The sequence below is a fragment of the Theobroma umbraticum genome, unplaced genomic scaffold, assembly GCF_002168275.2.
Source record: "Theobroma umbraticum cultivar Fairchild unplaced genomic scaffold, ASM216827v3 scaffold_12.1, whole genome shotgun sequence".
NCBI lineage: Eukaryota > Viridiplantae > Streptophyta > Magnoliopsida > Malvales > Malvaceae > Theobroma > Theobroma umbraticum.
The window spans coordinates 3,756,352-3,771,630 of record NW_018397269.1 but is presented as its reverse complement, the minus strand read 5'-3'; the positions used below and the strand labels follow the sequence as shown (position 1 = coordinate 3,771,630).

General features: G+C 32.2%; 1 protein-coding gene across 1 annotated transcript; it reads right to left on the bottom strand.

Annotated features, from left to right (window-relative positions):
- Window positions 1-1,125: 1,125 nt before the first annotated feature.
- Window positions 1,126-4,569, bottom strand: LOC110425905 (bZIP protein). Its single transcript, XM_021440985.2, has 4 exons — window positions 3,425-4,569; window positions 2,659-2,734; window positions 1,995-2,121; window positions 1,126-1,329 (listed from the first exon to the last, which is right to left on the bottom strand). Exons 1-4 carry the CDS (start codon window positions 3,823-3,825, stop codon window positions 1,202-1,204), a joined length of 732 nt encoding a protein of 243 aa, XP_021296660.1. The 5' UTR covers window positions 3,826-4,569; the 3' UTR covers window positions 1,126-1,201.
- Between the last annotated feature and the right edge of the window lie 10,710 nt (window positions 4,570-15,279).

Genomic DNA, 15,279 nt, shown 5'->3' with positions numbered 1-15,279 from the left:
CACTAAGGTCTACAAGCATAAACAGTCTATTCTTCATGCTAATTATTCTTAATTGTCATTTGTGTCAATCATCATTAGAGATTGACAACGTCTACAGCTTGTGATTTGCTACAACCTATTTTATTAAGAGAATTGAATGGTGTTTATGATATTGTGATTTTGACTCCCAAGGTATCAAGATACTATAAACGTTTATCCTTTAGTTAGGATTTATCTATAATAAATATACAAAGTAAAATTATGCTTGTAAGAAAATTGTTTAAAATTTCATATACATACTATGGTTGAATGCTCATTGTTTCGCTTTTTCCGTACAAGAGATTAGATGATCAAAACTCGGATTTAGTATCGAAATTATTTTGATTTATTTAAAGATAAATTAGATAATTCATAAGTAAATTCTAATTTATCAAATTTAAATATCATAGTAACAGATAAATTTTAATTCATCCAATGATGTCATCAAATGCACACGCCACATGATTCATTTTTTAAAATTTCTTCCATTTACTAATTGTTAAAAGACATGTATTATTTTGTAATTGAATACATTTTTCGTACATATGAGTAAAATTATATATATATATATAGCTTCTGACCTTCAACCTAGGTTGCTAGTTATGTTCAACCTCAGCGCCTAGACCTTGCCGTACCCCGTCATAATGGATCTGATCGTAGACGTCATTCCAGGAGTAGGCTTGGTCAGAAGGTCAGGCCTAAATTAGAAGGCCTCGACCCGACTTGACCCACAAAAACTTTAAAAATTTATTTAAACATGTTAAAATATTAATACAAAAAAAACTAGTTAATATTTTAATAATAAATATAATTTAGATTTTAAAAGAAGAGGTTCAAGCACAATCTCTGAGCTTAGATTTCCAGGCTGTCAACCTGATCCATCCATAAACACCACCAGAACCGCTGTTGTGCCTCTTGAACGTTCAGCCCAATCCTCACCCCACAACGGAAGACACAAAATTGGACTGTCAGGATGCGCTGAAACTGCAGGGGCAAGGCAAGCTCTAAAGGACAGACATGACCAATCATTCCAGCTAGGGCACAAGATTCTTAAGCCTTGTCAGAGTCCTTTTGTACAAGGCATATCTGGCTTCAAAAACTTAATTTGGTAAGGATACAAGTCTTGGGAGGTTATTATTAGAAGTATCAAAAAATGTCTAGTATGGTGTAGCATGAAATTTAATCAGCTAAGATTACGTTTTGCCATGTCTAATATCTGCCAAGTGACTAGTGATCGCTCTGCCTCAGGAGCACCACTTGCGAAAGCATTCTTCAGTCTCTCATTTTCTTTCTTCAGCAACTGATATTGACCTGCAACAGAAAAGCATGATAACAGTGATTTAATGGAACATAAAATTACTTGTACATTGTTGTAAGAGAATTGATTTTTGTTTTGCTAACAATAAGAACAATTGATATTGAATTCATGGATTCATCTTCTCATGTTAGTACTTGCTGAATGACGGAAATATTTTTAAGTTAACCCAAATCCCAAAGTTTTAAAGTGAAAAAACCATTGTTTCTCAGCCAAAGTTCTATCTCGAAGATCAGGATAGACAACAACAATACTGTGCATGTTATTTTTCTTCCTTTTCCTTATTTCCTTTCAAAACTACTTGCATTTGATAAGCCGAGTGATTTTCCTTTGAACCTAGTATCCTAATAAATGCTCTAATTCAAAAGCTATGTGAAAACAACAGTTTAAATATACCAATGCAGCACAGGCATCAGTTGAAACTGTTCTAATCATTCAATACATGAGAGTGCTTTTCTAACCTAAAGCCATAAATAACTAATGCAATTTTAATATATGAATTTTTTTTTTGGGTATACTTGATTATTGTAGTTGTTTTTTATTTGTTTAGGCAAAATGACCTTGAAGAGATTGAAAGGTGAAAAACCCTTTTGTGTTATTTTGCCCAGACCATGGCTACTGAATTTCAAAAGAACCCAGGATAATCGACAGGATAACTCACCCTCTTTGATAAATATTTGGTCCTCCAGTGTGGCCAGTCGCTGCATTAATATGTTGTTCTCCATGTACAAAGCAGCACATTGCTGATTCTGAGAAACAACTCTAACTTCCAGCTCTGTATTTAAAGTCTGCATGATGAAACATAGCCAATAAATTTCCTTTGGTTGGCAACAATGTCAGCAGCACCCTGTGACATTTCTATATGTACTATAATATTGAAGCTGGAGCAGTGTCAGCCAAAGATAAGAATGCTACTAAGCTCAAATGATGACATTACAAGCATAATACTTTATAAAAAATTCCACATAGGCAGCGCCTGCAATTACAGGTGCAGGAATAGTTCTCAATGATTCAAGGACGAAGACAGAGCTTTACAGTAAATGATACAATAATAGAGGTGCCATGCTTCTACAAAATATCTTTCTTTTCTATTTACAGTAATCAAGTACATTTCCTAAGCTAAAACCTTGATGGGCATGGATAGAGTTATTTATCTTACCCAGCGCATATATCTTGGGCATTATAACAATACCTAAGAAAATTATTAGGTTCTTTTAAAGATCATAAACAAGACCACTAGCCTGCAGATCATCCTAAGAACAGATTAGAATGTAATAATCATTAATTAGCACATTTAATCTAACGACATCTCCCAGAGCAATTACCTGGAGAAGGTTTATAGTTCTTTCTAATTCTGCAATATACCGGACTTTGCGGTCCCTTGAGTGCTGCCTTGAGTTCCTAAGATTTCATACAAGACAAAAATGCAATGGCAGATTTAAAACCCCTGTATTAGTACTATTACTTTTCACTTGAGTATCATAACTTTGAATTCAAAAACTGAATATACATTATAACAGTAAAAGCGTTTTAACAGAAGAACACATGCTAGTGGAAAACAATAGAATGTGAAGGGTGATGGATTACTGCACCGTCCCCCTTTCATCACATCTAAAAAAGGGCCAGAAACCCAACAATCTTGAAAGTTGGAAATACTATTACGATACAATTCTTTCCTCCCTTCCTGAGCCAAAACCCACAAGTGCATCTACTGCCACTTCCCAAGGAAAAGAATGGAAAAAAGCAAGCTAAACGTCATAAGGATGTTGGTTCAAAATAGCTTCCTAACAATACTAGATTGTACTGAAACTTCAACTGTGGCATAATACGGCTTGTGCTAGTACAATAAACAGTATTCTAATGCACTCTTCAGAAACTTGATTGAGAATATAAGCTGTGAAATACTAGAAATAGTTAACAAGATGTATCCAAAAATACCAGGAAACAACTAGAGAAGCAAACTGCCATGGGTTTTAAGACCATATGAACTAAAAAGTCCTTCAAGGCACTATGACCATGAAATTCTTACACAAAGAAAGGAATAGTAATATAAATTTGACATAATTATAAACAAAGGGAGCAAACACTAACCGTTTTACGGTCTTTGCTATTGCGGGCTCTCCAACTGATTGCTGTATATTCTGAGAAACGCTTTCTGATAATGCTGAAGCCGAGGCATAGTCTGAAACACTAGCACTTTTTCTCCTAGGAGAGTTAGGCCCGTACACAAGTGTTGATTCCAAGCCAGTTAAACGAACAGAATTCTCTTCAGCACCATCAGCAGCTAAACCCGGAATCCAGTCCTCAAAAAGGGCTTTTGACAGGGCATGTGAATCACTGACGGCACGGCGAATGAGAGTTCCACAAGGGTTTGCTCCTCCTTGTCTTGGCAGACCGTCCGCCCATGCTGCTGCCTTTCCCTCTAAGACCGAGTTTTGGGTGGAAGGGTCAGGAGAACTAGATGGCACTTGAGCTTGGCTTGAGCTTGACATTGTTGGAATGAAGATTTACTATATAATAGATAAATAAAAAGTAAAAAAAGCACAGACAAGTTCAACTCGATAATGTTAGGGGCATCATTATATTATGATATAGGAAAGCTTGAAACAGGAGAAAAGTTGTGCAGAATTTGTTCAAGTTAATTTTGTTTTAGTCCTTGGTATTATAAATGCAAAAATCAATGGCATAGTTATGGTTACAAGATTCTTATACTTTTCCAAAATAAAATGGAATTTTCTGTTTTGCTGTCTGTTTGATTGGATTAGCAGAAGAGCCTACTTGAGACCTGAGGAAACCAGACCAACGGGAACATGAAAACCCACAATACATTTTGATGTTTCCATCTCTCTCACTCACTTTCTGGGCAAAAATAAAATAAAAAAAAAATGGAGGAAAAGTAAAATTATGCAGACAAAAATTCAGAAGCAGAAAAACCCACAAGCCTAATTAACTTTTTGTCTATAATATTGTTGGTAAACCAAACAAAAGAAGGAAAATTAAATAAAAAGACAAAGAACTAATGCAACAGTGACACTCAAAACAGTAAGGTCTACAGTTTTTACCAGAGATGAAAAGCAATATGAACCCTAAAAGACTCAAGCAAGTAATTTTTCTTTTATTAAAAATATAAAAAGAAAAGAAAAGTCCAATCAAAACCCAATGTAACCAAACTCGAACAATTTGTTTTGCTTTTTTTTAAAAAAAAATTTTGATAGGAATGAAAAGACACTGTAAAGTTTAACTCTGTTTTGATTACGGGTTTTACCTTTTGTTCCATGCAAGTGCAAATATCTTTGGCAAATTACTTTGTCTATTCATATGTCTATCATTTTCTCTCTTTTTTCTTTCTTAAAATATACAAATTACGAGAAAAATAATATATTTCCTACTAGCTAGCGGACTCCAGGACTGTACGGCAAGGCGGTGCCTTTGCCTTCCACTTTTTTTTTCTTTAAAAAACGAATAAGTAGTTATGATACTATATTATAACTTTTTTTAAATAAGAAGAAAAATATAAGTAGAGTCCTTTGAAGACTAAATCCTCAATTTGAAGTCAAAATCTTAAATTTTTATTAATTTAAGATTAAATATTTCAATTGTAATAATTAAGCGCTAAACGTTTACAATTAAAGATTAAGATGATAGGTATCTGGCGCATGTAACAAACGTGCATGTCCTGACTTGGGTTTTTGCTTCTAACATGACAGGTGAATTGGATTTTTGACAAATGACGTTGTTTTGTCTGAGTAAAAATGATTTTGTTTTTTCCTATTTGATTACTCCCATCAGTTAAAATTTTCTACCATTTTGTTTTTCCCACCATCTACCTAAATTATCCACACTTTGCCTGCTCTTCTCTCTAATCGTTTTTCCTTTCCATTGTCTCATTGTCCAATTGGGTATTTGTCGCCCTCAGCTTATCAGGCGTCACCTATTTGTGGTTTTCGTCGCTGTCATCTTGTCGTGTAAGATATGAAATGGTAGTTTTGTCAGAAAATCTTTTTTATCAAATAAAAACGATTCAAATTATGGTGTGGTTTGTAACAACTTTTTCATTATAACATGCAACAACTACATTTTTCAATATGGCATGTAACAACTAAATTTTCAACATGGAATGTAATTACATTTTTTAACATGACGTGTAACAATTAAATCTTTAACACGGTTTGTAACAACTATATTTTTCAACTTTGTGTAACAATTAAATTTTTAGCATGACGTGTAATAATTACATTTTTTAACATGACATGTAACAACTACATATTTTAACATGGTATGTAACAACTACATTTTCAACATGACATGTAATAATTTTTTCTAACATGGCATGTGTTAGCTTTGAGTTATATTATATTTTGATTTGACAAAAATCACAAGTTTTCTTGAATTTAATGTCAAGCGTTTGAAATTGTCTCAAATTCATTTTAATCCCTTAAGGTTACATATTTGTTTGAAAAGCCATGCTTCATTAGAAAACATCTTACTAGCTTTTAAACAATGCATATTCAGCTAAGAAATCAATAACAAACATGCCTTGAACTGTTTATATGAATATAGGTACAAGGCAAAAAGGAACTAGTTGGAGAGAAGTATCGAAAAGCCAAGGAAACCTCAAGATACAAGCCAATAGTTGATCCTAAAGAAGCTTAAGTCTATCTGAAGGCTACAAGAGTGGAAAACATGAAGATTATACAACCATAGTCGACTGTAGAGGAAGCATAGTCGACCTTGACAAGAAGAAGCAAGAAAAGTCAAGATTACACTGCCATAGTCGACTATAGAAGAAGTATAGTTGATCCTGACAAATCAAAGCCTAGAAGAAGCCAACTTTAAATAGTCATAGTTGACTATAAGATAGGCATAGTTGACTAAAGAAGGCCAAATTTGAAAAATACATGCTTTTTGGAAGTTGATGGACTATAGAAAGATTATACTCGATTATAGAAGCCTTAATTGAGAAATTTGAAGAGCAGAGTCAACACTAGAAGCGTTGTAGTTAACCCTTAAGCTTCAGTAATAGCTAAATTTGATTCAAACTTGTGTCTAACGACTTCAAATCTTGCCCTAACTATAAGAAAATGCATTTAAACCATTTTGAAGTAGAAAAGACCTGAACCAAAGCTTCAAACCCTAGAAAGAATACCCATAAACTCAGCATCACTCTTTAGTATCTTTTTAGTCTTCCATCAAGCTTTTGAAGTTGAATCCTTGCTTTAATCAAGCTAAAATCTCTAGTATCTAGACTTTGTAAGGCAAATGTTTGCTATTACTCCTTTGTACACACATCTTGTTAAGGTTCTAGTTTAACCTTGAAAAGCTATCTGGTAAGGTTTATCGCTTCCTATTTAAAAAGCAAGAATTCCTTTGATGATTGTGTAAGGGTTATTGTTTGATCTTGTAAAAAGTCATTGTAAGGGTTACCGTTTGATCCTGTTAAAAAGTAAAAATCTGTTGTGGATTGTGTAAAGATTATCACTTCCCATTAAAGAGCAAGAATTCTTTTGTGGATTATATGAGAGTTATCGCTTCCCATTAAAAAGTAAGAATCCTTGATAGTAAATTGAAATTCTTTGGTTATCAAGGAAGTGGATGTAAGCATCAAAAAGTTGAACCATTATAAATTGTTTGTGTCTTTTTAATTTCTAGCATTATTGTTTATTATTTATATTTGCCTAAGGAAAATACATTTATATTGATTTGTTATTTTTCATTTAGGAAAAATATTTTACTTTTACCTTTCATAGCTAGCATTTATTTTTAAGAAAAAATATTTTACCTTGATTGATTATTTTTATACTTAATAATTTATTGTTGAAAATATGATTTTGATGTTAAGCAATATTTTTGGGTGAAAATTTTTTGATATTTATACTTAATTATCAAAGAGATTTTTAAAAATATCAATTTACCCCCTCTTAGTATATTGTGCATTAAGACTTCTATATTAACAGCATGTAACAACTAAAATTTAGAACATGACGTGTAATACTATATTTTTCAATATGGTGTTAGCAACATTTTTTCTATAAAAAGTAACAGCAACATTTTTCAACATGCTACATAACAAATATTTAGAAAATGGCGTGTATTAATATTATTTTTTTGACGTGCCGTTGATCGATAGGTTTAACTATAAAGTTATGTGCTTCATTGGATTTTTGGCTCAACCAAGAAGTAGCCCAAGGCTTGTGGGGTGTGGAAACGTTGACGCCATTCTCATGCTGCTCATGGAAACAATGCTAGAATATGTTTATAATGAACTCGATTAGAACGGTGATTGGTATTTGTCTTGCAAGCTTCAAACATGAGTTAACACATTCCACAATGTTCGATGTCATGAGTTGGTATTGCCTAACCGATGACCATGCACCTACCCATCTTTGAGGAAAAGAGAGTTAGACTGGAGAGAAGATGAAGCAAAATGGGTGAAATTAGGGAAAAATTAGGCATAAGATTTATATCAAAATGGTGTTGTTTGGATAACATGCCAAGTCAGCTACCATGTCATCAGCTCACATGATTTTTGTCACATTTGGTACACGGTCCATCCTCTTATGAACTTAGCCTTTAATTGTAAAGAATTGAAAATGTTGGGTTCTTAATTGTTACAATTGAAACGTTTGGCCCTTAATTGAAAAAGTACCTAAACGTTTAGCTCTAATTTGAGCATCTAGCCTTATTTAAATAAAGTTTCTACTAGTTCTTTGTTAAAAATAATTAAATAAATATTTGGATTGTTATACCATGCACTCAAGGCTTTTAAACATCCAAAGCCTAAAGTTTATAAAGTTTCCCATGAAGATTACATTGAAGGTAGTATAGATTTTTTACCGTAGAAATAGGAATATTACTTGGGTACTTTGTAAATAGGTATCTTTCATTATTCGACTAGATTAAGTAAGATTAAGATATATTGTAATTAAATTATAATAGTAAAATCACTGCTCATAATGTGTTCAGATAATGGTTTTAAAGTGCTAATTATCTGAATCCAATTATAAATAATAATTTTTAAAATTAAATTTTAGTTATAAATTTTTTATAATTAATTTATTACTTACTAAAATTTATTAATTTATTCTAATTATGTTTTTAAACTTTAATTTATGACAATCACTAACCTTACCACCATTATATTTGCTCCTCCCACCATTGTAGCTACCATTCCACCTCCATAGCCAACTTTTAGCCAAGCAAACCCACTATTTACTTTCTTTTTACTTTATACACTACAAGCCTAGTACCAACCTACCTTAGCCCCTGATCTATTATGAAATATACCAATATCTTCAAATCAAAGAGAGAATATATTAAAAAGAATATTCTTTATTTAATCTTTTTTTATTTATTTTTTTACTTTACTTATACTTTAACGAAGTCTAGGGTTAGAATACTTATTTATTTACTATTTACTTTATTTGCACACCGAGTAGGTTTAGGTCTATTTAATTATTATAAATAACCCTTTAGATAGTCTTTCATTTTTATCTAGCAATTTAGTTCTTTGCTTAAATCGTAGGTATTTTCTACACGGTATCAGAGTCTAGTTGTTTTTTCTTGCGAAATTTTTTTTCTATGGCAGAAAAACGAAAAGAAGCCTAAGTAAAATCTTCTACCAAAACCATGAATAATAAACCATTCCACTATCATTTGAGTAATTCTGATAGACCAGGTGGTTTTTTGGTATCTCATACACTAAAGGGGTCCAACTATTTAACATGGAAGAAAGCTGTTGTCAATACATTATGATCGAAACACAAGCTAGTATTTGTAGATGAAAAATATCGAAACTAGAAGAAGGAGATCTAGAAAAGGATGATTGGCTAACTTGTACTGCTATGATAGTAGCATGGTTGTTAAACTCACTTAATGAGGAGTTACATAATAAAGTTGCATATCATGACATTACTTATGACATTTGGAGAAATTTGAAAAAGAAGTTTTCACAAGGAAGTGGACCTTGAATTCAAGAACTGAAAAGATAAATAGTTAAAATTAGACAAGGTGAATAGATAATTTCTACTTATTATATAAAAATGAAAAGACTTTGGGATCAACTTAAAAGATTTTTTAAGACTCAAGGATAAAAATGCGAGTGTTGTACGTGTGAAGTCTTGGCAAGGGAAAAATAAGAAGAAAAATTGCATTAGTTTCTAATGGGATTGAATTATTCCTATTCTGTTGTAAGATCGTGTTAGTGTAGAAGTCTCAATAAGCAATATACCAAAGAAGGATAAATTGGTATTTAAAAAATTCTTTTGAAAACTAAATATAAAAATCAAGACTATTGCAATAAAAAATTTCTTCATATGTCAAAAACAAAGTGTAGGATTTTCCTAAGTAAGTTTTTAATAATAAATTGAAAAGAACAAATAATAAATCAAGGTAAAATATTTTCCTAATCCAAATGCAAGCAAAGCATAGATAATACGTCAAGATAAAATATTTTCCTAAGCTAAGTTCAAGTAGTAAATCACAATGCGAAAAGATTAAAAGTAAGACACTAGACTTTTATAGTGTTTTGGCTTTCTCTAGTGTATAGATCCATTCTCTTGGAACACCAAGGAATTTCAAATCCACTAAAGGAAAAAAACTTTTTATGCGATCAAGCAAAACTATCACAATAACTTTTATTGGGATTAAATGAAATCTTTACAATGCTTTTTCACGAGATCAAGTAAAGCTTTTCAATAAAGGTTTTTCATGGGCTCAACCATAAATCCACAAATAGCTTTTTAAGGTTAAGCTAGAACCTTTATAATGGAATACAAAGTTTAGCAAGAAAAATGCCTCCATAAAGGCCGGGTGCTAAGAGATTAAGTTTAAGTTTAAGTATAGTGAGAAAAGAAAATTCAGTTTGAATGAAGTAAGTTTTCAACTTTTGTAAGATTGGTGGAAGACTAAAATTAAGTTAAAGAGAGAGAGAATAAGCTTTTGGAAGTCTTTACATGGTTTGAAACTTTATCTCTTGTCTTTTCTTTCTTTCAAATGACTCAAAGGCGTTTATTTATAGCTGATGTGAAGTTTGGAGCCATTAGACACAAGTTTGAATCAAATCTGACTATTTTTAAAGTTTGAGAGTCGACTATAACATTTTTAGGGTCAACTATGTTATTCAAATTTCTTAAATTAAGGTTCCATAGTCGAGTGTAACCTTTCTTTACTCGATCAAATTCCCGAGATTGGGATTTATGCAAGTTTGGGCTAATATAGTCAAATATGGCTTTGCCAGGGTCGATTATGTCTCTTTATTTCTCTCCTTTTCATGCATTAGAGTAGCCAGGGTCTACCACATAAAAGCCAAGGTCAACTATGGCTATGTTGTTCTCTAATTTTTTAGCTTTCTAGGGTCGATTATGGCTTTATATACTTCAAGTTTTTCACTCTTTTTGCCTTTAGATGGACTTGAGTTTCTCTATGGTCGACTCTTGACTTGTGTTTTAAGGTTTTTGTTAGCTTTATATTTGATTCTTTATTTTAATATGACAAAAGTTAATGATCAAAATATTGAATGCCTAGTGCATTTGGACTTTAAAGAAAACCCCATGACTTTGATTAACAAATAGGCTGGTGTTAAAAGGTTAAGACTAACTTGAAGTGTTGAGACCTTGAAAAAGAGTATCGAGATTAGTTTGTTTGTATATGCCTTAAGAAACAACCAAAAGAAGGTGTATCAAGACAACTTTGGACGATATAGACATTACGCTCAAGAAGAGTATATTTCTAAAGAACGAATACTAAAGTATCGAGCACAATAACATCAAGTATAGAGATAACCTCTCAGCAATGCAAAATTTCAAAAAGTAAAGATTTGTGTATTGAGACACATTTTCAAAATTTCTATACCTTGCCTTAAAACTTTAGAATCTAAAGAAAAAGTCTAAACGTATCGAGAAAGAAGATCTTTAATATCGAGACAACACCTTCAAAGAGTGAATAACAGAAAGGAAATGCCCAGTATCGAGGCATACCACATCAGTAGCGAGATAAAAACTTTAAGATTCAAGATTCAAAATGGCCAAGTAAATCGGAATTAAGATTGGATTGTAAGAGTTTCGAGATGACATCTCATGAGGTAAATCCTAGAAAGCAAAGCAAAATGTATGAAGACTAGGGGAATATTGTATTGAGATAAGGCTTAGTAAGAATTATGCATGGAAGATAAAATTATCAAAAAAGGCATTTGAAGTATCGAGCCATCAGCAAGCAAAGAATTTAAAGTATCAAGACTTAGATCGCAAGTATCAAAACATCCCTTCAAATAGGCCAAAAAAAGACAAGGTTAACGGTTAGAATTTTGATATTCAAAAGCCCAACGGTTAACTTAAGATCTCTAACTATAAAAGGAAGGTTGAAATTCCTTTATGAGTTGAGAGAGCATATTGAGAAGAAATCCTAGGCAAAAGTGAATCCTCCAAGAAAAGATTCCTTCTTCTCACTCTTTAAACTTAGTGTTCTCATCCTTAGTTAATTGTTGAACTAAACTCGTACTCATTATTCATTGTTGAACTAAACTCGTACTCATTCTTCAAGCCTTGAGCATCACTTTCATTCTTTTAATTTCTTCTAAAAGTTGTACCTTAGCCTTGAAAAGATAAAGAGCTTAGAAGCGGTTATACCTTAACCCTTGAAAAGGTAGTTGCATAGGTTCTGGTTGAGCCTTGATAAAGCAAGTAATAGGTTCTACTTGATCCTTGAAAAAGAAAGTGATAGGTTTTGCTTGATCCTTGAAAAAACAAGTGTAAAAGTTGTGCTTGAGCCCATGGAAAAGTTCTTCGTATAGGTTATACTTCAACCTTGAAAAGTTATTTGAGTTAGTGGATTTCCAACTCCTTAGTGAGCCAAGGGACCTTTGCAAGTCTCTTGTGTCTTTTATGTTACTTGATTTTCTTTCTTGTATTCTTACATGCTTATTATTTCAAAGCTTTCCAATGAAAGATGCTTAAAATCCTTTTTGCTTGATTTCTAAAGGTTCCTTGTGTTTGATTTGCAAAAGTGTTTTTGATTTACACAAAAAAAGGGATTTTCCAAAGAGATTTCAAAGCAGTCAATTTACCCCCTTTTGAGGTTATTCCTTTAAGCTTAACAATTTTAACAGTTTCCTTAGCTTTTTGGCACCTTTCTTTAGCTATTTCTTGCTTGCCTTGTTCCTACAATCAAATAATAATATAAGGCATGTTTTCTCTTTGTTCATTTAGCTGAATATGCACTGTTTTAAAGTTTTCATGATATTTTCTAATGATGCATGCCTTTTCAAACAATTATTTGAGCTTAGGGGATTAAAACAAAATATATTTGAGACAACTTCAAATGCTTGACATTAAGTTCAAGATAACATGTAATTTTTGTCAAATCAAAATAAGATGTAACTCAAGGCTAACAGATCGAATATTCTCTGTAAGGATCCATTATCATTTTTAACAACCGTTTATTCTTTATTAAGTTTAAAAGAGGTGATGATGGCAAGGCAAATTGTGGAGGTAGCAGCATTCAAAGTATATGTTGATGAGGGGAATCAAGATCCAAATAGGAGGCAAAAATGTGAACACTGTAAAAGGATAGGTCATACAAAAGAAAATTATTTTAAGATTGTAAGATATCCACCAAATTGACAGGGGAAGAAAAAAAGCTTTCAAGCAAAGACAACCATCAATCCAGCAGTCATAGAAACCAAAAGAAAGGATGTGCTTTCCTAACAACAATCAAATCAATAACAGATTGTTGTAAATCCAACAGGGTTATCTCGAATTCAGTTTGATCAAGTTATGGAAATACTTAACGGAGACAAACAAGGAACAACTATTGTCATCTTTGTTGGTAAAATTTCTTGTTCTCAAAATTAGATTTTGGATAGTGCATCATTTGATCATGTTGCATCAAATTCAAAGCTATTCAAATGAAAAAATCCAAAAAAATCTACTACAGAAGTTGTTAAGAATGTGTTAGCTCAATAATAATGAGGAAAATATCCGAGAGGAGTTTGAATTGGATTTCACAAAATTCTTTCTAACAAATCGAACTTTGAAGTTTGATAGCAATTTCTTAAATTTGTTTTCACTTTGGAACAAACCAAAAAAATGAACAAACAAACTTGAAACACATTTTCAATACTTTTCAAGGTGGAGCAAGAATGCTTAAGTATAAAGACGATGAGTAAACGAGTTGTGGTCAAATTTCTAAAACATTTTCATTATAAAAGCACAAGCTAAAGAAGAAGAGAAATTCTCAAATCTTGCTCTCACTTTAAAACATGTCAAAAACAATTTGAAAACCAAATGAGCAAGTAAATTGAAAACAGATTCTTACAAACTCTTCAAATTGAAGTGCATAAGTCAAAAGTGTAAAGTAACTTGAAGAATAAATTAAAAAATAAATCAAGATAAATGCAGATTTTCAAAACCTTTCAAACCAAGGTAAAAAGCATAAGTATTTCAAAGTGAGTCAAAAGTGATTTGAAGACTAAGTTGAAGAAAAAGCAAGTTCAAAACCAAATGCTCAAATTTCTTTACAGCCAAGTAAAATGCATAAGTAAGAAGCAGTGAAGAGTAAAGAGAAAATGGATCAGTTCAAGAGTAAGGAGAAGAGGGAAAAGACAAAAATCATTTATAGAGGTTTGGCCCTCTCCATAGGTGCTTACATTTTCTCCTTCGGCTCACCAAGGAGTTTGAAATCCACTATGGAAAATACTTTTTAAAGGCTCAAGCATAACCCATGCAATGCCTTTTTACTAAATCAAGCATAACCTATGCCTTTTCCAGGATCAAGCAAAATTTATATGCCTTTTTAAGGATCAGACATAACCTTAGCCTTTTCAAAGATTAGGTAAAACCTTTACAACGTTGCCTTTTAAAGGATGAAGCATAACCTTTCTCTCTTACAAGCTCAAAGCCAATGATACCTCTAGAAGGTGTTTAGTAAATACATGGAGGATTAGTTTGGTAGAGCTAAAGAATGATTACAAAAGATATGAGTGAAAGCACAAAGAATTTGAAGCACCGGGTAGCTCACTAGCTTTTTGGACGAATATGAATGGCTTGCTCTAGCTTGGTTTTCTTCTTTTTTTCCTTTTTCTTTTCATTTCATTTGATTCTTGATTAAATGATCTTTTTCTCAACTCTTCTCTTACCTAAAATATGTTGGAAAAGTCCCTTTTATGCTTGGAAAAAATTTATAGCCATTGGAAATGACTTGGTGAAGAAACTAGCCATTTTTTGTCTTTTTTGTGTCTAATGGCTATTTTTGGAGTTTGAGAATCAATTCTTCATTCTTCAGATATCGGTTCTTCAGATATCGATTCTTCTTTGTCTAAAGCTTTCTGCTTTCTAAGAATAGATTCTTTATTCTTGAGATATTAGTTTTTCTTATTTGAGAATCGATTCTTGCCTCTCCATATATCAATTCTTTTTACTTGAGAATTCTTGCCTTTCCAGATATCAATTCTTCTTACTTCAAGAATCAACATCTGCCTTTCTAGGAATTGATTCTTTGTGCTTATTTTTATAGTTAAACTTGTGCAAATCGACTTCTTGACTATTGGGAAATGATTTTGGAGCTTTTAGAAGCTTGTCTAAGTATTCTGTCTTGCAAGATTTGATGTTTCATTTTCAACAATTGATTCTTCTTGCTTGAACTTAAGATTCAAAGCGTAAAAAGATTCTTCCCTTCACAAAACAACTTCAGATACAAGTTCAAATGTCAATCAATTAAGGAAGCATAAAAACACATCAAAAGCATTCAAAAATCACTCAAACTATTCTAGGATCACTTAGACAAGAAATTTTGATCATTTTTGTCGTGTCAAAACTCTCATTTTCAAGCTATTATAGCTAAAAATCTCCTCTTTTTTTATATGACAAAAACTTTGAGCAAAATTTCTCATAAAGTGCTCGCCCTAAATAGTAGCAAGGTTCAAAACTTGTAAAGTGCTCGCCCTAAGTAGTAGC